Below are 24,648 nucleotides of genomic sequence, written 5' to 3' on the forward strand. Positions count from 1 at the left end.
GTGCCTCTCTTGTTGCCGAGGCTTTGGGAGCAGCAGGGCTGGTGCTGGGAGCCGATTGCTGCAGAGCAGGAAGGCTTTGCTGCAGTGCAGGCAGAACCAGCTGCTGTGCCAGGGCTTCCATGCCAGGCCTCCGAAAGCTGCGGAGCTTCAGAACTGCCCTGAGCTGTGAGGATGCTCCTGCAGCTCAGCCCATTTCTCCCCCAAAGCACCCGGGATGGCCCCATGTGAGGGGAGCAGACCCCGCTCAGGGGCAGAGCAGCTAAAAACGCACTGAGATCCCCCACCTGGGTGTGCAGGGCTCCATCCCTGCGTGCCCATCCTTCTCAGCCACCTTAAAAGCCTCAGTTTCCCTCCATGCCCCCCTCCAACCCTCCCTGGGGGTCCCCAGGATGTCCCACCCATGAGCTGCCCTGTGCTTCCTGCCTCTGTTTCCCCCTGGGAGCGCTGAGACCTGAAGGATGAATGTGAGCCAGTGGGGTGGGTGTGGGGTTGGGATCTGCTCCCAAAACCTGGCTCAGCTCTGCCCACGCGCTCCCTACACCCGGTGCAGAAATGAGGCAGAACCTGTTCTGGGTGCCTGCGGGGTGGCTGCCAGCGCCCAGCGCCCAGAGCTCAGAATCCTGCACCCAGAGCTCAGAATCCTGCACCCAGAGCCCAGAATCCTGGACCCAGAGCCCAGAATCCTGGACCCAGAGCCCAGAATCCTGCACCCAGAGCCCAGAATCCTGCACCCAGAGCCCAGAATCCTGCACCCAGAGCCCAGAATCCTGCACCCAGAGCCCAGAATCCTGGACCCAGAGCTCAGAATCCTGGACCCAGAGCTCAGAATCCTGGACCCAGAGCCCAGAATCCTGGACCCAGAGCTCAGAATCCTGGACCCAGAGCCCAGAATCCTGGACCCAGAGCTCAGAATCCTGGACCCAGAGCTCAGAATCCTGGACCCAGAGCCCAGAATCCTGCACCCAGAGCCCAGAATCCTGCACCCAGAGCCCAGAATCCTGCACCCAGAGCTCAGAATCCTGCACCCAGAGCTCAGAATCCTGCACCCAGAGCCCAGAATCCTGGACCCAGAGCTCAGAATCCTGCACCCAGAGCCCAGAATCCTGCACCCAGAGCCCAGAATCCTGCACCCAGAGCCCAGAATCCTGGACCCAGAGCCCAGAATTCTGGACCCAGAGCCCAGAATCCTGCACCCAGAGCCCAGAATCCTGGACCCAGAGCCCAGAATCCTGCACCCAGAGTTCAGAATCCTGGACCCAGAGCCCAGAATCCTGCACCCAGAGTTCAGAATCCTGGACCCAGAGCCCAGAATCCTGGACCCAGAGCCCAGAATCCTGGACCCAGAGCCCAGAATCCTGGACCCAGAGCCCAGAATCCTGGACCCAGAGCTCAGAATTCTGGACCCAGAGCCCAGAATCCTGCACCCAGAGCCCAGAATCCTGGACCCAGAGCTCAGAATTCTGGACCCAGAGCCCAGAATCCTGCACCCAGAGCTCAGAATCCTGCACCCAGAGCCCAGAATCCTGCACCCAGAGCTCAGAATCCTGCACCCAGAGCTCAGAATCCTGGACCCAGAGCCCAGAATCCTGCACCCAGAGCCCAGAATCCTGCACCCAGAGCCCAGAATCCTGGACCCAGAGCTCAGAATCCTGGACCCAGAGCTCAGAATCCTGGACCCAGAGCCCAGAATCCTGGACCCAGAGCTCAGAATCCTGCACCCAGAGCCCAGAATCCTGGACCCAGAGCCCAGAATCCTGGACCCAGAGCCCAGAATCCTGCACCCAGAGCTCAGAATCCTGCACCCAGAGCCCAGAATCCTGCACCCAGAGCCCAGAATCCTGCACCCAGAGCTCAGAATCCTGCACCCAGAGCCCAGAATCCTGGACCCAGAGCCCAGAATCCTGGACCCAGAGCTCAGAATCCTGCACCCAGAGTTCAGAATCCTGCACCCAGAGCCCAGAATCCTGCACCCAGAGCTCAGAATCCTGCACCCAGAGCCCAGAATCCCACGCCCAGCACCCACTGGGGATGCTCCTGTGCTGGATGCCTGGCCTGCACCGTTTCTGGCCACTGCAGTGAACAGAGCTCAGCTCCAGCATGGGTTTGAGACCTGGCAAACTCATCACCCCAGTGCATCCATCCACTTCAGCAGGGACAGCTGAGCCCCAGCAGAGACCTGGCCGTGCTCACTGCATCTCTGCTGTACCCACAGGAAAAGGAGTGAGGTTGGGGGGAGGGAGGCGTTGTGGGGCTGGGGGACACGTGTGCACAGCTCTGAGCACCCCGTGGGGAGAGGAAGGGGAGGGCAGCACACAAACAGACACACAGACACACAGACAGACCGCTGCTGAAGTCTCATTTCCTTAGAAACAGCACTAAAAATAAATTCCTCTTTGCTGGTGGGGCAGAGCTCTGCACCCCCCCCCACCCCCTCACTCCCACCCCAACGTGGAAAGTGGGGCACAGGGTGAGGAGAGGGGCTGGGGTGCAGCGCTGCCAGGTGGCTGCGTCTTGAGGGGCTGTTCTGGCTGGGGGGGGCCAATGGGGTGGGATCCATGGGGTGGGAGCCGTGGGGTGGGAGCCGTGGGGTGGGATCCATGGGGTGGGATCCATGGGGTGGGATCCATGGGGTGGGAGCCATGGGGCTGTGGGTGCACCCATCAGTGGGGTCCTTCACCTCCCCCAGGCCCCCAAAGTGCCCCACGTTTGAGCTGGCAGAGTGGGCTGGCACACACCAGTCCCCCCATCCCACTCCTCCCAGTCCCCCCCAGTCCCCCGCAAAGGTGGGGCTCAGCAGAGGTCCTCCCCACACAACTCTCCGCTCCTCCATCCACCCACCACCACCAGCACCACCATCACCACCTCCAACCACTCTCAGTCAATTCCCCTCCCAGTCCACCTGACGCCTCCCAGTTCAGCCCAGTTCAGCCCAGTCCCGTCCTCTGTGCACCTCTGGCTCCACTCCCAGCTTTGGCACCGCCGGCTGCGGAGGTTCCTGCCCTGCTGGGGTTGACTCAGCCTTAGGGCTGCAGCAGCAGCGGGCACCGTGCGGCCCATGGCCCCCCCGCAGCCCTGGGTGAGGTAAGAACCGACCCAAATGGGGAGACGTGGGGGTGAGGGGGGGGGTCTCCTCCTGCTCTGAGGGTGGGGGGCCGCGCTCTGCCCTCCGCTCTGCTCTGAGCTTTGGGCGCGCGTTGCCTGCGAGCCCCGAGGCTGTGGGGTGCAGGGGGAGAGCGGGGAAAGGGGGGGCTGCCCGTCCTGGGGGGGTGTTTTGGGCGGGGGGATGTTTGTGTTCGCACCACCCGTCGCCCCACTCCCACAAAAAGGGCTGTGCACCCCCGTCCTGCAGCTTGCTGGGAGCTGCAACTGGTTGGACTGGTTGCACGCGTGGGGGGGTTTGCAGCTTCCACCCCCTCCAAACTTCAGCCCCCCCCCCCCCCTTGCTGTGTGCCACCCAAAGGATGGGGGAAAACCGCAGGTATGTGTGGGCTGACCCTCGGTGACACAGTGATATTTTGGGTGCTGCTGTGCTCCGGGGGGGGAGAAGGGGGGGGACAACACCCCATGGGCCAGATCTGTGTGTAAACAGGATATGGAGCCAGCGTGGGGCAGGGGGGGTGGGGAGGAATAGGGCCCCATCCCATTGCCGGACCCCTGAGCACCACAACGCAGTGTGGGGTCACCAGGAGGGGTGTGGGGTGGCACTGGATCAGCAGTGGGTTCAGCAGATGGGGCAATGGGGGGGGGAAGGCTGAAGATGGGGGGGGGGGGGTTCCTCAGTGCGTGCCATCGTGGTCCCCATGGTGTGCCATCGTGGTCCCCATGGCGTGCCATCACAATCCCTGTAGTGTGCCTCTACAGACCCCATGGTGTGCCATCATGCTCCCTGTGCCATCGGGGCCCCCATGGTGTGCCACTGTGGTCCCCGTGCCACCATGGTCCCTATGGTGTGCCATGGTGGTGCCCATGGTGCAGTGGCACTCACACCCCCCACTCGCTGTCCCCACTCGCACTGCTAAGGGACACCAGGACCCCCCCAGGGCTGGGATGGGGACACACGTGGGGCTGGGATGGCAGCCACAGCTCCCCCCAAGCGCTCGGGCTCAGAGAGCACACGGCTGTGCAGTGCTGGCTCTGACATCCCAGTGGGATTTCTTTGGGGGGGAGGTTGGGGGTCTGGGTACCCACACCCCTTTCTGTGCCCCTCTTTGTCCCCTGGGAGCCCTGCTGGCAGCAGGAGGGGCAGAAACAAACGCCTTTGGCAAACAGTGACGGGGTTGGCACGGCGCCGGGGAGGGAGGTGCATGGGGGGGGGGGGTTTGTGCCACGCTCTGGGGGGGTCGGCGGGGTCAGTGGGGGGGGTCTTTGCGCCCAGCCGCCTCCATCTCACTGCAGAGCGTGGGAATGCCGTGCGCTGCCCACCCCACTGCAGCCCCACCGCCCCGCTCCCTCACCGCTGAGCTGTGCTCACCCCCCATCCCCCCCTCCCCCAGCCCCCCCCTGAGCCCGCAGCACCCATGGAGCCGGGACCCGAGGCGCTGCTGGACCTCAGCTTCCTGACCGAGGCGGAGCGCTGCGCCATCGCAGAGGTGCTGCACCGCGATGCTCTGCTGCGCCGCGCAGAGGAGGGTCGAGTCAGGTGGGACCCCCAGGGCCACCCGTGGGCAGGGACAGACGTGGGGTCAGCCCGGAGGGGTGGGGGTCCCGAACATTGCGGGAGATGGATGCTGTCCCCAGCCTGGGCCGTGTCCCCCAACCTCATCTGTGTCCCCTTGACCTCATCTGTATCCCCGACATGGTCCATGTCCCCAGCTTGGTCCATGTGTCCCAGTCTGATCCGTGTGTCCCCAACCTGATCCATGTCCCCAGCCTGGTCTATGATGTCCCTTCAACCTCACCTGTGTTCCCCCATTTTGATCTGTCACCAACTTTTGTCCCCCACCTGATCCATGTCCCAAACTTTATGTATATAACTTTATATACATGGTCTATGTCCCTTCAACCTCATTTGTCCCCGCTCCAGTTTGATCTGTGTCCCCTGTCTGATCGATGTCCCCCACCCATGCCATGTCCTCCCAACCTGGTCCATGTCCCAACCTGGTCTCTGTCCCCTAAACCTCATCCATACCCTTCCCCCCCCTCCAGTCTGATCCATGTCCCAACCTGGTCTGTGTCCCCAGTCTCATCCACATTCCTGACCTGATCTGTGACCCCAACCCAATCTGCGTCCCCTCAACTGGTCCATGATGTCTCCTCAACCTCACCCGTGTTCCCCCAGTCTATGTTCCCAATCTGCCCTATTTCCCCTAAACCTCATCTGCCTCCCCCCCCCATTCTGATCCGTGTCCCCCCAGTCTGACCCATATCCCAACCCGATCTGTGTCCCATCAACCAGGTCTGTGTCCCCCACTTCATCCACGTTCCCCACCTTGGTCTATGTCCCCAACCCGATCTACATCCCCAACCTGACCCGTGTCCCCACCTTGGTCCATGTCCCCTCAACCTTATCTGTGCCCCCCCAATCTGATCTGTGTCTCCCATCCGGACCGTGTCGCCAACCTGATCTGTGTCCCCAACCCAGTCCACGTCCCCATCCCAATCCCCGCCCCCTTCCCTCCCCCACCATTTGGGGCTGTGATGGGATGAGGGGCCGCAGAGCACGGGTTCCCCAGCAGCACCCAGAGCTGAGCGCTGCTCCCGTGGCCGAGCAGCAAACTGCGCCAGTCGGTGTCGGACCCGGTGAGGCTGCGGACCCTGACAGGGGAATGGTTCTGCCACGTCCGCGCCCAGCGCCATCGGAACCTGCTGGGATCCGACCTGGTCCGTGCGTCCATCCGGCGCAGGAGGCGGCCGTGGGGTATGGAGGATGGGGGGGGGAGTGGGGATGGATGGAGGAAGGGATGGAGGGGGGGATGGATGGGTGGAAGGATGGAGGGAGGGGTGGGGAAATGGATGGAGGGATGGATGGGTGGAGGCATGGAGAGAGGGATGGAGTGATGGAGGGATGGAATGGGGAATGAATGGATGGATGGATGGATGGATGGATGGAGGGATGGATGGATGGATGGAGGGATGGATGGAGGGATGGATGGATGGAGGGATGGATGGACGGATGGATGGATGGATGGATGGAGGGATGGATGGATGGATGGAGGGATGGATGGATGGATGGATGGATGGAGGGATGGATGGATGGGTGGATGGAGGGGTGGGGAAGTGGATGGAGGGATAGAAGGATGGATGGGTGAGGGATGGAGGGATGGAGGGATGGAGGGATGGAGAGGTGGGGAAATGGATGGAGGGATGGATGGGTGGAGGCATGGAGGGAGGGATGGAGGGATGGAATGGGGAATGGATGGATGGATGGATGGATGGATGGATGGATGGATGGATGGAGGGATGGATAGATGGATAGATGGAGGGGTGGGGAAATGGATGGAGGGATAGAAGGATGGATGGGTGAGGGATGGAGGGATGAGGGATAGATGGATAAAGGGATGAAGGGATGGATGGATGGAGGGATGGAGGGATGGAGGGATGGATAGATGGATGGATGGAGGGGTGGGGAAATGGATGGAGGGGTGGAAGGATGGATGGGTGGAAGAATGGAAGGATGGGGAGATGGGTGGAGATGGATGGGGGATTCATGGATGGATGGGTGGAGGGATGGATGGAGGGATGGGGAGATGGATGGATGAAGGGATGAATGGATGGATGGATGAAGGGGTGGATGGATGGGTGTATGGTCGGATGGGTGGGAGTATGGGTGGGTGGGTACACGGGTGTCAGCCCACTGAGGTCCCTGCTGTCCCCAGGAGCGGCAGAGCTGGAGTGCAGGCTCAGCCAGGGTGAGCTGGAGGCCATCAGGGAGTGGCTGCTGGAGGAGAAGGAGGATGAGGAGGGTGCGCGGGAGGAGAGGTGAGGTGAGGGCGGGCAGGGGGCTGCAGCCCAATGCTGCTCCAGGGCAGCACGAAGATCTGCTGACCACTTCTCCTCGCAGCCCCAATGAGGATGGAGTCCTGGCAGCCACAGAGCCACAGGTGGGTGCTGGGCTGGCACGCAGTGCTGTGCTGCTGGGCTCAGTCTCACCCACTGTGCCACCCACAGCCCAAACCCACTGCCCCAGAAGGGACAACGGTGTCACCATCTCTGCAGCAGGGTGACGTCCCTGCAGGGGAACGGGACGGCCCCAAAGAGCCAGGTGATGTGAGGCTGCAGGGAAAATCTATGGGGATTCAGGGAAAAAAGGATCTTCCCTCTTCCTATGTCCATTCCTTGCTGTGTTGGGACCCCCACCCACATTGTGCCCTTACAGGTGACAGAGTGGATGGGAAACCCTTTGGCACCTCCAGTGTGGAGGAAGATGAGGAGGAGCCCAACCCTGCACACAGCAGTCCTGGTGTCGTACAGGTGGGGTGGGGGCATGTGGGGGGATGTGTGGGGTTGTGGGGTCTGTATGGGGTTGAATGGGGCTGTATGGGGCTGAGTTGGGCTGAGTGGGGTGGTGTGGGGCAGTGTGGGTCTGTGGGGTCTGTATTGGGCTGTGTGGGGCTGTGGGGTCTGTATGGGTGTTTATGGGGTTGATTGGGGCTGGGTAGGGCTGAGTGGGGTGGTGTGGGGTGGTGTGGGGCTTTGTGGGGCTGTGGAGTCTGTATGGGGCTGAGTGGGGTGGTGTGGGGCTTTGTGGGGCTGTGGGATCTGTACGGGTCTGTGTGGGGTTGAGCGGGGCTGGGTAGGGCTGAGTGAGATGGTGTGGGGTTGTGTGGTCAGTATTGGGCTGTGTGGGGCTGTGGGGTCTGTATGGGGCTGAGTGGGGCTGAGTGGGATGGAGTAGGTTTGTGGGGTCTGTATGGGTCTGTATAGGCTTGAGTGGGGCTGTAGGGGGGCTGAGTGGGGTTGTGGGGTCTGTATGGGGCTGAGTAGGGGTCTGTATGCGGCTGTGTGGGGTCTGTATGGGGCTGTGTGGGGTCTGTATGGAGCAGTGTGGGGTCTGTATGGGGCTGTGTGGGGTCTGTATGGGGCAGTGTGGGGTCTGTATGGGGCTGTGTGGGGTCTGTATGGGGCAGTGTGGGGTCTGTATGGGGCAGTGTGAGGTCTGTATGGGGCTGTGTGGGGTCTGTATGGGGCAGAGTGGGGCAATGTGGGGCTGTGTGGGGTCTGTATGGGGCTGTGTGGGGTCTGTATGGAGCTGAGTGGGGTCTGTATGGGGCAGTGTGGGGTCTGTATGGGGCTGTGTGGGGTCTGTATGGGGCAGAGTGGGGCAATGTGGGGCTGTGTGCCCAAGCTGCTCACAGAGCAGCGTTCTGTGGATGCAGCCCTACGGATGCTCTCCCCCCACACACCCCCAGGCAGACCCCTCTCCTTCCCCCCCCCAGAGCACAGAGCCCCCCCCAGACGGACGGACATCCCCGCAGGACAGCCACTCTCCTCCAGGCGCTGCGCTCAGCAGCAGCTCCTCCATCTCCAGCCTCAACTCCTCCACGGTGCGACGCATTTTGGGTGCGGGTCCGCGGGGATGCCGGGCGTTCCGTACCCCCTCCCTGACCCCCCCTTCCTCCCCCCTCAGCTGAGCGGCAGCCTGCTGAGCCTCTACAGCGACTGGGAGCTGCGCCGGGTGCCGGTGCGGGGCTGCGTTCAGTTCTCACTGCGTTACGAAGCGGCCGCTCAGGAGCTGCGGGTGCACGTGGTGCGGTGCCGGCACTTGGCCGAGGCGAAGAGGCAGCGCTCCGACCCGTGAGTGTGACACTGGGGGGGGGGGGGAGGGGCACCGCGACCCTCTGCGTGCCCCCCCCCGGCCCCCCAACCCCATCCCCGTCGGCTGCAGGTACATCAAGACCTACCTGCTGCCCGACAAATCCAACCGCGGCAAGCGCAAGACCTCGGTTCGGAAGCGGAGTTTGGACCCCGTCTTTAACGAGACCCTGAAGGTGTGTTTGGGGTCGGGGGGGTTCTGCTGTGTGCCCCCCCCCCCGCCCCGTCACACCGTTTCCCCCCTCCCCCCCCCCGCAGTACAACGTGCGGAAGGCAGAGCTGCGGGGTCGGACGCTGAACCTGTCCGTGTGGCACCACGACGCCGTGGGTCGGAACCTCTTCCTGGGGGAGGTTGAGGTCCAGCTGGGAGAGTGGGACTGGGCCAACACGCAGCCCGAGTGGTTCAGCCTGCAGCCCCGTGTGAGTCCTGCGCACAGCCCCATAGCCCCGCTCCCTTCCCACCCCACAGCTCCCCGTATCTTTTCTCCCTCCCCTGACCCTCTCGCCCCATAACTCTGCCCCCTCCCCACCCCATAGCTCCCCATAACCCTACACCCTCCTTGACCCTCTCCACCCTATCACTCTGCCCCCTCCCCACCCCATACCCCCATATAATCCTGCCCCCTCCCCACCCCATAACTCTGCCCCCTCCCCACCCCATAGCTCCACATAACCCAGCTCCCTTCTTGACCCTCTCTCCACCCTATTACTCTGCCCCCTCCCCACCCCATACCCCCATATAATCCTGCCCCCTCCCCACCCCATAGCCCCCCATACCCCTGCTCCCTGCCCCCCACTTCCCATAACTCTGCTCCCTGATCCTCCCTACCCCATAACCACACCCCTTCTGCACCCCATAACTCCCTGTAACACTGCCCCCTCCCCACGGCCCCTAATACCCCTGCTCTCTGCCCCAAATCCCCATAACCCCACTCCTTTTTCTGAACCTCTCCACCCTATACACCCACATAACCCTTCCCCCTCCCCACCCCATAACTCCCCATAACCCCGTTCCCTCCCCACCCCATAGCCCCCATACCCCTGCCCCACACCCCTAAAACCCTGCTCCCTTTTTGACCCTCCCCCCCCATACCTCCATATAACCCTGCTCCCGCCCCCCCATAGCTCCCCACAACCCTGCTCTCTCCTTGACCCTCCCCACCCCATAGCCCCCTATAACCCCGCTCCCTCCCCACCCATATCTCTCCATATCTCTTCTCCCTCCCCTGACCCTCCTTGCCTCGTAACCCTGCCCCCTCCGCACCCCATAGCCCCCATACCCCTGCCCCCACCCCCATAACCCTGCAAACTCCCTGACCCTCCTCATCCCATACCCCCATATAACCCTGCCCCCTCTCCACCCCGTAGCTCCCCATAACCCTGCTCCCTCCCTCATCCTCCCCACCCCACACCCCCCTTCCCTGCCCCACACCCCCATAACTCCTCTCCCCCCCCCCCCACAGACCCCCATACCCCCAGACAGCCTCCCCAACCGAGGTCACCTCAACCTGGCACTCAAATTCATCCCCGCCGGCTCTGAAGGTGAGTGGGGGCTGTGGGGATGGGGCAGTGCAGCCCCCCCCAGGCCCTGACCCGGACCCCCACCCCACAGATTTGGGACAACCGCCCACAGGTGAGCTGCACATCTGGATTAAGGCAGCACAGGGCTTGGTCCCACTGCATGGCAGCACCGTGGATGCCTTCGTGCAGTGGTAAGGGCTGCATGGCAGCACAAGGAGGGCTGGGGGGGCACAGCGTGGGGGTCCAGCCCCCTCCCAGCCCCCCACCCCCCCTCATTTCTGACCCCCTCCTAGCTCTGTGCTGCCTGATGACAGCAAGGCTGGCCGGCAGAAGACGCGGGTGGTGAAACGCAGCCTCAGCCCCGTCTTCAACCACACCATGGTGTACGATGGCTTCCAGCCCCACGACCTGGCCCAGGCCTGTGCTGAGTGCACCCTATGGCACAGGGATGCCTTCGCCAAGAGGCAGCTGGGGGGGCTGCGGCTCAGCCTGGGCACGGGTAAGGGGGGTGGGGGCTGGGAGGGTTCTGTGAGGTCCTCAGGGGGGGTCTGTGGGATTATGGGGGTCTATGAGGAGTCTGGCAGGGGGAGATATGGGGCTCTGTGGGTGTCTGTTCGGGTCCTGGGGGGTTCTATGGGGTCCTGATGGGGGTCTATGGGGAGTTATGGGGGTCTATGAGGAGTCTGGTAGGGGGAGATATGGGGCTCTGTGGGTGTCTGTTCGGGTCCTGGGGGGTTCTATGGGGTCCTGATGGGAGTCTATGGGGAGTTATGGGGGTCTATGAGGAGTCTGGGGGGGAGATATGGGGCTCTGTGGGTGTCTGTTCGGGTCCTGGGGGGTTCTATGGGGTCCTGATGGGGGTCTATGGGGAGTTACGGGGATCTATGAGGAGTCTGGGGGGGAGATATGAGGCTCTAGGGGTGTCTGTTAGGGTTCTGGGGGCTTCTATGGGGTCCTGAGGGGGGGCTATGGGGAGTTATGGGAGTCTATGAGGAGTCTGGGGGGGAGATATGGGGCTCTGTGGGTGCCTGTTCGGGTCCTGGGGGGTGCTATGGGGTCCTGATGGGGGTCTATGGGGAGTTATGGGGGTCTATGAGGAGTCTGGCAGGGAGAGATATGGGGCTCTGTGGGTGCCTGTTCGGGTCCTGGGGGTTCTATGGGGTCCTGATGGGGGTCTATGGGGAGTTATGGGGGTCTATGAGGAGTCTGGGGGGGAGATATGAGGCTCTGTGGGTGTCTGTTAGGGTTCTGGGGGCTTCTATGGGGTCCTGATGGGGATCTATGGGGAGTTATGGGAGTCTATGAGGAGTCTGGGGGGGAGATATGGGGAGATACGGGTGGCTATAGGGATCCTAGAGGGTGTTTTGTGGGGGTTCTGGAGGGGAATATAGGGGGATATGGAGTTTTAGAGGGGAAATACAGGGAGATATGGGGCTCCGTGGTGTTTTTTTGGGTCATAGGGGGCTCTATGGGGTCCTGAGGGGAGCCTATGGGGAGTTATAGGGTTCTGTGGGGTTTCTGGAGGGAAGTATAGGGAAATATGGGACTTTATGGGTGTCTGTTGGGGTTCTATGTGGTTCTATCGGGTCCTGGGTGGATCTATGGGGAGGTATAGGGGGCTATGAGGAGTCTGGGGAGAAATATGGAGAGATATGGGGCTATAGGGGTGTCTGTTAGGGTCCTGGGGAGTTCTGTGGGGTCCTGAGGGGGGTCTATGGGGAATTATGGGGGTCTATGAGGAGTCTGGGGGAGAGATATGGGGAGATGTGGGTGGCTATGAGGATCCTAGGGGGGATTCTTTGGTGGATCTGGAGGGGAATATAGGAGAATATGGGGCTCTGTGGGTGTTTATTTGGGTCCTAGGGGGTTCTATAGGATCCTGAGGGGAGTCTATGGGGAGTTATAGGGGTCTATGAGGAGTCTAGGAGGCAGATATGGGCTCTGCGGGTGTCTGTTAGGGTCCTGGGGAGTTCTACGGGGGTTCTGCAGGGTAATACTGGGAGTTATGGGGTTTCTGAGGGGAAATATGGGACTCTATTGGTGTCTGTTGGGATCATAGGGGGTTCTATGGGGTCCTGAGGGGATCTGTGGGGAGTTACGGGGCTTCTGGGGGGAGTAAGGGCACCTCCATCCCCCCGACCCCGAGGCACTTCTCCAATTTGGGGTCCGTGGGGCCGCGGTTCGGTGGGCACCGGGGGGCCTTTCCAACGCCCTTCCCGGCCCCATAACCCAGCGGGGTCTCCTCCCCCACCCCCCGCAGGGAGCAGCTACGGGCTGCCCGTGGGCTGGATGGACTCGACGGCGGAGGAGCGGGCGCTGTGGGGCCGAGTGCTGCGGGATTCCGGGCGCTGGGTGGAAGCTCTGCTACCGCTGCGCACCGACCTGGTGCCCCGCACCGCGCCGTGAGACCCCGGGATGGAGATGGGGGGTGGGAGGGCGGGGGTCGGGATGTGCCCCGCACGTATGGGGCTGTGCCCACGCTGTCCCTGGGGCTGCAATGAAGCACGGCACGCTCTCTCCTGGATGCTGTTTATTGCTCCGACGGTCGCGTCCCTCCGTGGCGGTGATCCCTGCGGTGCTGCACGATGGCTGCCCACAGGCGGTACGCCGAGCCGCGCCTGTTGAGGAGCGGATATGGGGCTGGAGGGGGGGCACGGGGATGTGTCGCGCCGTGTCCCACCCCCCGACCCCCGTGGGCACCTCATCCCGGTGTAGAAGAGGTCGTCGCGGGTGGCGCTGCCCAGCAGGTCCCGCAGGGTGAAGCCGTGCGCCAGGAGCTGTGGGAGGCGGCGGTGAGGTGGCACGGCCCCACGGCATCGGTGGGGTGCAGCCCCGAGGGGCTCCGTGTGCCTGTGGGTCTCACCGTGGCTGTGGTGCTTGGGTCCGTGCCGTGCTGCTGCAGCCACTCCAGGAGCAGTGGATCAGCCCGGGCCCCGGGGCTGCTGCACTCAGGGCACGAGGCAGAGAGTCTCTGCCCCACGGCGGTGTCCCCCCCGGGGTGTCCCTGCTCACCACGGTGTGGGGGGAGAGTGGGCTGTGTGATGTCCACCGAGCAAAGCGCCCGCCGTGCCAACCGCTGCCACTCCTGCTCCTTCTCAGCCAGCTGTCGGAGCAGCCTGGAGGGCAGCAGGGATGGGGGCTGGCATCGGGGGGCACACAGTGCTGCCCCATCCCTGCGCCCCGCGGATGCCCGGTCCCACCTGCCCGTCTGTGCGCGGAGGCGGCGGAGCTGTGCCAGCAGCACCGAGCATTCCTGGCTGGCACTGCTCTCTGCGGGGCCATCGCCCTCGGAGCCGTCCTCCTGCAGCTCTGTGGGCACACGGAGCAAAGCGTGCGGCACGGCCCACCCCACAGCCATCCCCCGGGGGCTCAAGCCGTGTCCCGGCCACCCCCCGGTGCCACCCACCTGTTAGCAGCACGGCCAGAGCTGCCTGCACTGCCTGGCTGATGGCAGCATCCAGAGCAAACACCCAGTGAGGCCTGATGTGGTGCTGGCGCAACAACCGTGTCACCTGGGGGGGCATGGATGGGCTGGAGTGTCGCCATGTGCAAGCAACACTGTGCCAAAGCAACACCGTGCCAGAGCAACACTGTGCCAAAGCAACACCATGTAGGAACAACACTGTGCCAGAGCAACACTGTGCCAGAGCAACACTGTGCCAAAGTAACACCATGTTGGAACAACACCGTGCCAGAGCAACATTGTGCCAAAGCAACACCATGTAGGAACAACAGTGTGCCAAAGCAACACCGTGCCAGAGCAACACTGTGCCAAAGTAACACCATGTAGGAACAACACTGTGCCAAAGCAACACTGTGTTGGAGCAACACTGTGCCAAAGCAACACCGTGTCAAAGCAACACCATGTAGGAACAACACTGTGCCAAAGCAACACCATGCCAGAGCAACACTGTGCCAAAGCAACACCATGTTCGAGCAACACTGTGCCAAAGCAACACCATGTTGGAGCAACACAGTGCCAAAGCAACACCGTACCAGAGCAACACTGTGCCAAAGCAACACCATGTAGGAACAACACTGTGCCAAAGCAACACCATGCCAGAGCAACATTGTGCCAAAGCAACACTGTGCCAAAGCAACACCATGTAAGAACAACACTGTGCCAGAGCAACACCATGTTGGAGCAACACCATGTTGGAGCAACACTGTGCCAGAGCAACAGTGTGCCAAAGCAACACTGTGCCAGAGCAACACCATGTAGGAACAACACTGTGCCAGAGCAACACCGTGCCAGAGCAACACCATGTAGGAACAACACTGTGCCAGAGCAACACCGTGTTGGAGCAACACTGTGCCAGAGCAACACCATGTAGGAACAACACAGTGCCAAAGCAACACCGTGCCAGAGCAACACTGTGCCAAAGCAACACTATGTTGGAGCAACACCATGTAGAACAACACAGTCCCAGAGTAACACTGTGCCAGAGCAACATCATGTCAGAGCAATGCCATGTAGGAGCAACACCGTGCCGGAGCAATATTGTGCCCGAGCAACACCATGCTAGAAGAACACCATGTTGGTGCGACACTGCGGGAGTGTCACTGTGCCTGAGCAAAACTGTGCCAGAATGACACTGTGCCAGAGCAACACCAGGTTGGAACAACACTGCGCTTGAGTAATGCTGTGCCAGAATGACACCGTGCTAGGATGTCACTGTGCCAGAGCATCACTGTGCTGGAGCAACACCATGTTGAAGCAAATCCGTGCCAGAGTGTCACCATGCCAGAGCATCACTGTGCCAGAATAACACCATGTCAGAACAATAGTGTGCTAGAGTGTCACTGTGCCACAGCATCACCAAGCCAGAGCACCACTGAGCCGGAACAACACCATGCAGGAGCAGCCCCATCCCCACACCGTATCCCAGGCGCTCACCACAGCCTGGAAGTGGAGCAGCGGTGCCTGCAGTTGCTGCACACCGATCCCATCCTCCCTCAGCCGTGCCTGCAGCTGCAGGAGGTCGCGGCGCAGCCGGGACTGCTGGGGGCTCTGGATGTAGCTCTGCAGGCAGCTCAGCAGCTGGGCGATGTGCTCCGAGCTCAGCCTTGGTCCCACCGCGCTCTGCGTGGGCGAGAAAAGCCCTGAGATGGGCTCCATCCCATCCCCACTGCGTGCTGCCTGCCCCACATCCCACCTGGCTCTCCTGCAGGGCAGCAGTGATGCCCGGTGCCTCGGCTCTGAGGATGCACAGCAGGGTGGTGCGGTGCTGGATGTCCTTCTGCAGCACGAAGCTGTCCCCGCTCTCCTCGGGTGAGGATGAGCGCTGGGTGAGGTCGGAGCCGATGCTGCTGTGGGGCAGTGTGGGGCACGGTGGGTCGGGGCTGCCCGTGGCACACGTGGCATCGCGGAGCCCTGTTGATACCCTGGGAAGCCACCCAAGCCATTTCCAGCACAGGAGGGGATGGGGGAATGGCTGAAGGCGACAGGAGCCACACCAGCTCGGCCTTCCCCAAAGCACTGGAGCTGTTTCGGGGTTACAGGGGGATCAGCACAGGGGGTGTCGAGCACTGCATCAGTGAGCCAGCAGCATTTTGTGCCCCCACAGTCTGTAACAAGGGACAGCTGTGCCACCAGCACTGTGCGGGGGCATCTGAGGGCCACTCACCAGTGGGAGACCAAAATCCAACCCCGTGGGACCCTGGGATGCCACCACCCCACATACCTGTGGCCTGGAGCTGCCTCACCGTGGCGGTGTGGGAGCGGGGTGCTGCCCGTGGTGCCCCCCTCCCCAACCCCAATGGCAGGACATCCCTCAGTGCCGTCGGTCCCCACCGCGTCCCCATCGCGGCGTTCCCAGCGAGGTGAACCACCTGCCAGGGAGAGGATGGAGAGGGGAAGGTCAGAGGGCAGCCGTGCTGGAACCCCCCAGCCCCCCCCAGCTCACCCCTCGCTGTGGGCTCCCTCTGGCTGCGGGCACGCCTGGCACCAGCCAGGAACGGGTCCTGCAGCAACGCAGATGCTGTCGCCCGCATGGCTGGGTCAGCCTCAAAGCAGCGCAGGATGAAAGCCTTGGCCTCGTCCGACATGGAGCTGGGCACCTCCGGGTGAGCCTTGAACATGCCCACCTGCAGGACGGGCTGCACTGGGACCGGGCACCCCAGGGAGGGCACTTCAGGGTCCCTGCCAACCCCCAACCTGTGGGTACCTTGAACATTGCTGCCTGGGGGCTGCCCAGCTCATAGAAGGGCGGTCTGCCCGTGGCCATCTCGATGACGGTGCAGCCCAAGGACCAGATATCTGCTGGCTTCCCATAGCCCCACGGCCCTTGGTCGATGATTTCGGGGGCCATGTACTGCAGGGTGCCTGGAGGAGGTGGTGGGAGGAATGAAGCCCACCATGATGCCCCACAGCCCCTCTCCCCCTCCCCCCAAGGCTGCCCCTACCCGTGAAGCTGCCAGCACTGGGGCTGATGCCCGCCAGCCTCTTGGAGGTGCCGAAGTCGGAGATCTTCAGCACGCCGCTGTATGTGTTGATGAGGACGTTGTCACCCTGGAACCCCAAAATAAAGCCCCACAGCCTCGAGCTGTGCATCCCCCAAGTGGGGCTGGGCACGGAGGGCAGCCCCCACCCCCCACCTTGATGTCCCGGTGCACGATGTGGTTGTCGTGGAGGTAACTGAGCCCATTGAGGATCTGGCGGGTGTAGAAGATGATGGTGGACTCGTTGTCCTTCAGGGGACCCCACTTGGAGCGCAGCAGGGATGAGAGGCTCCCTGGGGAGGGGGCAGAACCCACATTCACCCTGTGGGTCCCCAACTGCCCCCCACCCCCAGCCTCGCAGTGCTGCCCACCTCCTGGCACCTCCTCCATGAAGATCTTGATGAAGCCGTCCTGGCTGATGGAGCCCAGGTACCGCACGATGTTCCTGTGCCGCAGGCGCTTGTGCAAGGCCAGCTCCTCGTGCAAGGGCTGTGAGAAGCTGCACGGTGGGCAGCAGAGTGATGAGCAGCACAGAGACCCCCACCCCCCACCCCGGCACCGTTGGACCCACCGGCTGTCCCGTTCTGGGATCTCCTTGATGGCGATCCTCACTTGGGTGCCGAGGCAGCGCCCGGCGTAGACGACCCCATAAGTGCCCCTGCCCAGGACCACGCGCTCACCCGACTCGGTGCACTCATAGCTGTACTGCAGGGGGGGACGTGGGGTGGCAGCCGGACCGCCCGGTGCCCCGTGCCACCCGCTGTGCCCCCCTCACCTCCAGGATGGGCTGCGTGCTGCTGGGCAGCTCCTCTCCGCCCTGCTCCGCCAGGAAGGATTGGACCCGCTCACAGAACCTGTGTGTGGAGAGGGGATGGTGCTGAGTCCCAGAGATACCACCGACCCCCCCCACTGGCACAAGGGCTGAAGCCACTTTGGTTTGTGCCCTTTCCTCCCTAAGACACAATCTGCTGCTCCCATGGGGGGTGTTTGGGGGTCCTCCCCAGAAGCAACATGGGGTCCCCGTGCCCCTTGCTCACCACTGGCAGTGCTGCTGGGAGGGGAAGTACAGCTGGAAGTCCTCCTCTGTGTGTACCACGTAGAGAAAGCAGCCCCGCTCGTCGCTCTTGCAGATGCTGTGAGGAAAAGACCCCCCCATCACCCCCCCGTAAGCAGTGGGGCTGGGATGCAGCCCCCAGGGCAGGGGGAATTGAGGACACTGTCACCTGACGCCCCGGATGGCTGCGGGTGGGAACTTCCAGCTCGACACTGCTTTCTGCAGGAAGGAGGAGAAGGGGTGGGTGGGAGACAGCCAGGAGGACACCCCCAGGACCCCAAACCCAGCCCTACCTCCTCCGTGGGGCACACGAGGGTGAGCATCACAGCGGGCTCCTCCGCTGCACTGCGCACCGCCAGCCGTGCCGGCTGCAGCACCTTGCCGTGCTCCAGGACGAGGACCTGCAGCCACCACACACGGTCACCCCGTGTCCCCCCACCTGTCCCCGGGTCCCCAGGGCTGCTCCCCACCGGGCAGCGCGGCTCAGGCACGAAGGGCTGGCAGGAGATGAGGAGGAAGCCCAGCCAGAAGTCAGCCAGCTCCTGCCGGGCGGATGGCACCGCTGGGCTCTCCTGGAAGTGTTTGTAGAGCAGGAACGTCTCCATGACGGACACCAGGTACCTGCGTGGCAGGCATTGCAGGTGGGGACGTCCCACGGTCCGTACAGATGCAGAGGGTGACTGTGGGTGGGTGTGCACAGCCGTCCCCCCGGCGCTCACCATCCCGGCGCGTTGAGCTTGTAGAGCTTCTCGGAGGCCTGGATGACTTTGCCCAGGTCGTTGGCCAAGATTCCGGCCCCCAGGCAGAAGCCCACGTCCCAGTAGTGCCGCAGCTCCTCCGGGCTGCCCTTACGGCCCTGCAGGCAGCTCAGCTTCACGCCTGGATGTGAGATTGTGACCCATCAGGGATCAGCCCCCCGATGGCAGCAGCCCCCTGCAGGGTCCCAGCGCAGGACGGGGCGCACCGATCTGCTGCAGCCGCAGCGATGTGTCGAAGCGATGGCCGGAGGCGACGAGGAGGACGGCAGCGTTGATGCCCGCGTGGAGGCTGGGCTCCAGCTCAAAGGCTTTGCTGTACCTGAGCAGAAGGCATCGTCCCAGTGGGGTGATGGGGACAGCAAAACCCAGGCAAACCCTTCCGTGTGACATGGGGCTCCCGAGAGAATGGTAGAACAGTGAGGGTTGGAAAAGATCTCTAAGATCTCCCGGTCACTGTGCACTGACCGTGTGCAAGGGGAGGGAGAACCGAGGCCCTGCAGGAGCTGGCTTCTGCCCTGCTGGGGGGGATCTGAATGGGAACCTACACACACCCCACGGGGTCCCGGCCCTGGGTGCATCCCCAGCTCCATCCCAGCCTCACCAGTACAGCGCTCGGTCTCGCATCTCCGTGTCAGTGAGGCCAGAGCTGATGAACATGTCTTTGTAGATGCGGCCACAGAGGCAGAGCAGGTCGGGTGCCGCCGTGTCCCGGTGCTGCACGGCAGGCAGCAGCACTGACAGAGCCTTCTCACGGTCTCCAGCACGGTTACGCCTGCGTATGGTGCTCAGCAACAGGGCCACGGCCCCCTGCCCCATGGGGACACCAGACCACCACTCACCGACTGAGGGCAAAGGCGTAATGGAAGCGAACGTTGGGCTGCTCGGCCACGTCGCAGGTAGGCAGGGAGTGCAGGGTGTCCACCAGAGAGATGATGGAGTCGTAATCCTGCTGGGACGTCTCCAAAGGCTGAGCCAGGATGAACCTCCTCGGTTCATCCACGGTTTGGGGGCAGTGGGGCCAATGGGGGATGACGAGGAGCGGGGACGGCGACGCGGTGCCCACCTGCGCATCACGGTAGGACAGCAGCAGGCTGACCACGATGTCCAGGCTGAGCAGCTCCACGCTGTCCAGGCGCTGCTGGATGCTCCTCAGCTCACGGCTCAGCTGCTCGCCCCGGAACAGCTCCCGCACCCGGCGGATGTCACGTCGGAGGGTCTCCCGAAAATAACCGCTGTAGGGGGCAGAGATGTGGGGCTGAGCGGTGCTATGGCACGTGGCTGGATGCCCTCCTCTGAGTGCACCACCCACACGGGGGTGGGTGGCGGTACCAGGAGTTGGTGGGGATGGCCTCCAGCAGCCGGATGAGCCGTGCTGTCAGTGGGGTGAAGGGCTCCGCGTCGCAGCTGGGCTGGGGGAGCTCAGTGGGGCACGGCTCAGTGCTGTTCTCACAGCACAGCACCTCCCCGTGGGCCGTCACCGTGTAGGGGATGAAGGTGTAACTGCCACACAGGTCCTGGATGGGGTGGGGGGAGACAGGGCTGAGTGGCAACGCCGTCCCTGTTCACTCTTCACCCCCCATAATTTGGGTTTTGGGCCCCACTGCCATCATTACGCTCCAGAGTGAACGGTCCCGTTGGTTTTCTGGGGTTGCTCCCAAACCATCCTTGAGCTTCCTTGTGCTGCTCTGAGCCACCCCTCCCCATAACTCAGCATCTGGGGTTGGGGGTCTCGCTCCCCACATGCGCTGCGCACCCCTCCGAGGCTGGGGGAGCTCAACGCCCCCCCCCCAGCATTATGGCAGCAGTGAGAGCAGCAGAGAACCGTACCGAGTTCTTCTGGCAGATGTCCTCCTGGAGAGGGAGGGAGGGAGGAAGGGAGGGAGAGAGGAGGGACTTAATGAGGAGTTCTGGCACAAAAGAAATCAGCTGATCTCAGGATCCGGGGTCAAAGTCACCCGGAGATGGCCCCAATCCCAGGCAGGGCCACAGACAGCCCTTCCACCCCACCCTGTGAAAAAGGGGCTCTGAACGGGTGCCCTTGTGCTCCCTCGTGTCACAGTGACATTTGGGGACAATTTAGATGCACTCCCCTCCACATTTCTTCCCAGCAGCCCTCCCTCTGGTCCCATTGGTTTGGTGTTTCCCAGGAAAGCAAGCTGAATTTTCCTGGATTTGGGCTCTGGGACACACGGGGATCACCCCCTCCTCATCCCCTTTGGGCACCAGATGGGAGCAACCATGGGAACCCATGTGGGCTCAGGGTGGGGATGGATGGTGATAGAACTGAGATGCTCCCCCCCCAAGCCCCCACCCAGGTATTTCTCAGTGATCCCCGCTCACCTGCAGGGCCCGCAGGGCAGGCAGCACAGTGTGGCAGCAGAGCAGCACGTTGTGGGACATATCGAAACTCTCACGGACCCCCAGGTGGTAGAAGAGCGAGGGCTGGCAGACGGCATCACTCAGCTCCACCACGGCCACATCTGTACGAACCACAGAACCACAGAATGGCCAGGGTTGGAAGGGGCCTCAAGGATCACGAAGCTCCAACCCCCTGCCACATGCAGGGCCACCAACCTCCACCTTTAACACCAGCCCAGGCTGCCCAGGGCCCCATCCAACCTGGCCTTGAACACCTCCAGGGATGGACGGGGCATCCACAGCCTCTCTGGGCAGCTGTTCCAGCACCTCACCACTCTCTCTGTAAAGAACTTCCCTTGACATCCAACCTCAATCTCCCCTCCCTCCACTTCAAACCATTTCCCCTTGTCTTGCTGTTATCTCTCCTTTCTAAGAGCTGATTCCCCTCCTGTCTGTAGGCTCCCTTTAGGTACTGAAGGCTGCACTGAGGTCACCCCCAGCCTTCTTTTCTCCAGGCTGAACAAGCCCAGCTCCCTCAGCCTGTCCTCAACAGGTCGGCATCAAGCACCACCCCAAGCAGGGAAACCGAGGCACCCACCCGGGCGGGGATTTTTCTCCTCCTCACCTGCGTTATAGAAGAGATCCAGGGCTGCGGTGTCCCCCAGCGCCAGGCGGCCGAACGGCACGGTGCGCAGCCGGCCCCGCAGCTGGCGGCAGGCGGCCCGCAGGGAGCGCAGCGCCGGGCACGGAGCCGGCCGGCAGCTCGGCACGAACACCGCGCTCAGCGCCCGCCCGCACCGCGTCCCGCACACCGGGCGGCACGTCGTGCCCTCCACCGCCAGAGGATCCTGCCAGCAGCTGCCGGCTGCAGGGGCTGCCATGGGATGTGAGGAATCGGGGTGATGCCGAGTACCAAAATCCGCGCTGGGAGAGCGCAAAGTGCGCGCAGGGAGAGCTCCAAGTCCTGCACCAAAAGGACCCCAAAGGCACGGTGAGAAAGCTCCAAGTCCTGCACCAAAAGGACCCCAAAGGCACGGTGAGAAAGCTCCAAGTCCTGCACCAAAAGGACCCCAAAGGCACGGTGAGAAAGCTCCAAGTCCTGCACCAAGAGGACCCCAAAGACACGGTGAGAAAGCTCCAAGTCCTGCACCAAAAGGACCCCAAAGGCACGGTGAGAAAGCTCCAAATCCTGCACCAAAAGGACCCCAAAGGCACGGTGAGAAAGCTCCAAATCCTGCACCAAAAGGACCCCAAAGGCACGGTGAGAAAGCTCCAAATCCTGCACCAAGAGGACCCCAAAGGCACGGTGAGAAAGCTCCAAGTCCTGCACCAAGAGGACCCCAAAGGCACGGTGAGAAAGCTCCAAATCCTGCACCAAAAGGACCCCAAAGGCACGGTGAGAAAGCTCCAAATCCTGCACCAAAAGGACCCCAAAGGCACGGTGAGAAAGCTCCAAATCCTGCACCAAGAGGACCCCAAAGGCACGGTGAGAAAGCTCCAAGTCCTGCACCAAGAGGACCCCAAAGGCACGGTGAGAAAGCTCCAAATCCTGCACCAAGAGGACCCCAAAGGCACGGTGAGAAAGCTCCAAGTCCTGCACCAAGAGGACCCCAAAGGCACGGTGAGAAAGCTCCAAATCCTGCAGTGAGGAAGGCCAAACCTCACGCCGGGAGAGCCCCAAAGCTCACACTGGGAGAACTCAAATTGTTTACCAGGAGAGGCCAAATCCTGCGCTGGAAGAGGTCCAAACCCCGCACCCTGCGTGGGGTCTGAATCCTGCAGCAAGAGAACCCCAGAGCCACACTGAGAAAGCACCAAATCCTGCAGTGTGAAAGCCTCAACCCCACGCCCGGAGAGCCCAAACTCTGTACCAGGAGAGCCCCAAATCCCCCATCAGGAGAGCCCAAACCTTGCACTGGGACAGAACAAACCCCACATCAGGGAGGGCCCAAAATCCTGCATAGGAGAGCCCAAATCTTGCACCAGAACAGCCTGAACCCTACACCAGCAGAGCCCAAAGCCCACGAGTGCCCCAAGATCTGCACTGGGAGAGTTCTAAACGCTGCACAGGGGGACTGAGTCCTGCACCAAGAGAACCCCAAAGCCAGACAGACAAAGCACCAAATCCTGCAGCGAGAAAAGCCTCAACCCCACCAGGAGAGCCCAAATCCTGCACGGGGAGAACTCAAACCGTGCACCAAGCCCAGCGCTAGGAAGGCTCCAATTCTTTACCAGGAGGAGCCAAAAACTGCACTGGGAGAACTCAAACTGTACACCAGGAGAACCCAAACACCGGGACAGACCCAGATCCCATATTAGAGCAGCTGCAAGCCCGCACAGGGAGAACTCAAACCCCGCACTGAGAAAGTCCCAAATCCAGCACCAGGAAAGCCCCGAACCGTGCACCCAGAGAGCCCAAATCCCGCACCCTGAGAGCCCCGCACCCCGCACCAGGACACCCCAGACCCCGCACCAGCACAGCCCCGCACCCCGCCCCGCACAGCAGATCCCGCTCCCCGCACCGCCCCGCTCCCCACCGCCGAACCGGCCCCGCTCCGTGCCGGCTGCGCTCTTTGGGTTCGGTTCCCCCCCTCCAAGCTCCGCTCCGCCCCGCCCCGCCCCGGGCACCGGCACCGCTTCCGCCCGTCCCGGAGTGACTCAGCGCGGGCGCGTGGGGACGGGATGGGACCTATGGGATCCGACGGGACGGGCAGAACCCTATAGGAGCCCATGGGATGGGATGGGACCCAGAGGACCTGATGGGTCCTTTAGGACCCAGTGTGATGGTATGGGATGTATAGGACCTGATGGAACAGGATGGAACCCTGCAGGACCTGATGGGACGGGACAGAACCCAATAGGATCTGATGGGATGGGATGGGATGGGATCCCATAGGACTTGATGGGAGCTAATGGGACAGGATCTATAGGACCCGGTGAGATGGAATGTAACCTCCTAGGACCCAGTGGGTTGGGACAGGACCTATAAGACCCAATAGGACAGGACAGAACCCTACAGGACCTGATGGGACAGGACCTATAGGACCAAATGGGATAGGACAAGATCTATAGGATCCAGTGGAATGGGGCAGGACCCTATAGACCCAGTGGGATGGGACAGAACCCTGTAGGATCTGATGAGATGGGACCCTAAAGGACCCAGTGGGATGAAATGGAACCCTACAGGACCTGGTGGGATGAGGCGGGAACTTATAGGACCAGTGGGGCAGGACCTATAGGATGGAACCCTATAGTACCCAATGGGATGGGATGGGACCCTATAGGACCTAGTGGGATAGGCCAGGATCTAATAGGAACCAGTGGGATGAGACCAAAACCTTTTGGACCCAGTGGAATGGGATGAGACTCTGTAGGACTTGATGGGACAAGGCAGAACCCTGTAGGATGCAATGGGACGTTACACACAGGACCTGATGGGACAGGAGATGGAACCTTAAAGGACCCAATAGGATGGGACCTAAAGGACATAACCCTATAGAACCTGATGGGATGGAATCCTGTAGGACCCAATGGGATGAGACCCTCAGCACCGGGTGCTGCTCCCATCCTGGTGGCACCAGTTGCAAAAGAGGTGCTGAGGAAAGGGGAAGCTGTGGGGTCACAGCGAGTTCCTTCCCCCTGAGCTGCTGCTGCTGCAAGGCACGCATGGGTGGGGTGAGGAGAAGCTGTGGTTTTCCTGGGGAAGGGGGTGGGCAGTGCCCACCATGTCCTCATCACATCCCATGGTGACTCCATGGTGTCCCC

At 62.2% G+C, this 24,648-nt stretch overlaps 2 protein-coding genes across 14 annotated transcripts; one reads left to right on the forward strand and one right to left on the reverse strand.

Moving 5' to 3' along the window:
• Nucleotides 1-2,911: 2,911 nt before the first annotated feature.
• On the forward strand, nucleotides 2,912-12,789 carry SYTL1 (synaptotagmin like 1). Of its 3 annotated transcripts, none has more exons than XM_085208678.1 (15): nucleotides 2,912-3,081; nucleotides 4,494-4,639; nucleotides 5,712-5,857; nucleotides 6,816-6,918; nucleotides 7,001-7,040; nucleotides 7,108-7,201; nucleotides 7,316-7,410; nucleotides 8,349-8,483; nucleotides 8,567-8,733; nucleotides 8,825-8,927; nucleotides 9,010-9,171; nucleotides 10,215-10,293; nucleotides 10,385-10,463; nucleotides 10,566-10,771; nucleotides 12,533-12,789. In XM_085208678.1, the coding sequence occupies exons 2-15, from the start codon at nucleotides 4,518-4,520 to the stop codon at nucleotides 12,676-12,678; spliced, it is 1,677 nt and encodes a 558-aa protein (XP_085064804.1). In that variant the 5' UTR covers nucleotides 2,912-3,081; nucleotides 4,494-4,517; the 3' UTR covers nucleotides 12,679-12,789. The 3 variants fall into 3 exon arrangements, with proteins under 3 accessions (XP_085064804.1, XP_085064803.1, XP_085064805.1); XM_085208677.1 differs by having other exon boundaries at nucleotides 2,915-3,081; nucleotides 10,364-10,463; XM_085208679.1 differs by having other exon boundaries at nucleotides 2,917-3,081; nucleotides 8,376-8,483; nucleotides 10,364-10,463.
• On the reverse strand, nucleotides 12,790-23,506 carry MAP3K6 (mitogen-activated protein kinase kinase kinase 6). 11 transcript variants are annotated; one of them, XM_085208666.1, is made up of 30 exons: nucleotides 23,421-23,506; nucleotides 22,596-22,659; nucleotides 21,509-21,847; nucleotides 20,866-21,005; nucleotides 20,353-20,376; nucleotides 19,855-20,039; nucleotides 19,589-19,757; nucleotides 19,365-19,492; nucleotides 19,127-19,297; nucleotides 18,732-18,844; nucleotides 18,487-18,646; nucleotides 18,238-18,388; nucleotides 18,061-18,168; nucleotides 17,937-17,986; nucleotides 17,751-17,846; nucleotides 17,489-17,567; nucleotides 17,285-17,418; nucleotides 17,085-17,212; nucleotides 16,870-17,006; nucleotides 16,678-16,783; nucleotides 16,440-16,597; nucleotides 16,179-16,359; nucleotides 15,957-16,104; nucleotides 15,429-15,757; nucleotides 15,170-15,375; nucleotides 13,679-13,784; nucleotides 13,473-13,581; nucleotides 13,136-13,388; nucleotides 12,973-13,049; nucleotides 12,790-12,890 (listed from the first exon to the last, which is right to left on the reverse strand). In XM_085208666.1, the coding sequence occupies exons 3-30, from the start codon at nucleotides 21,762-21,764 to the stop codon at nucleotides 12,803-12,805; spliced, it is 3,990 nt and encodes a 1,329-aa protein (XP_085064792.1). In that variant the 5' UTR covers nucleotides 21,765-21,847; nucleotides 22,596-22,659; nucleotides 23,421-23,506; the 3' UTR covers nucleotides 12,790-12,802. The 11 variants fall into 11 exon arrangements, with proteins under 11 accessions (XP_085064792.1, XP_085064794.1, XP_085064793.1 ...); XM_085208668.1 differs by lacking the exon at nucleotides 22,596-22,659 and having other exon boundaries at nucleotides 23,421-23,498; XM_085208667.1 differs by lacking the exon at nucleotides 23,421-23,506 and having other exon boundaries at nucleotides 21,509-21,892; nucleotides 22,596-23,358.
• Between the last annotated feature and the right edge of the window lie 1,142 nt (nucleotides 23,507-24,648).

Source organism: Meleagris gallopavo, chromosome 25 (assembly GCF_905368555.1).
Source record: "Meleagris gallopavo chromosome 25, MGAL_WU_HG_1.1, whole genome shotgun sequence".
NCBI lineage: Eukaryota > Metazoa > Chordata > Aves > Galliformes > Phasianidae > Meleagris > Meleagris gallopavo.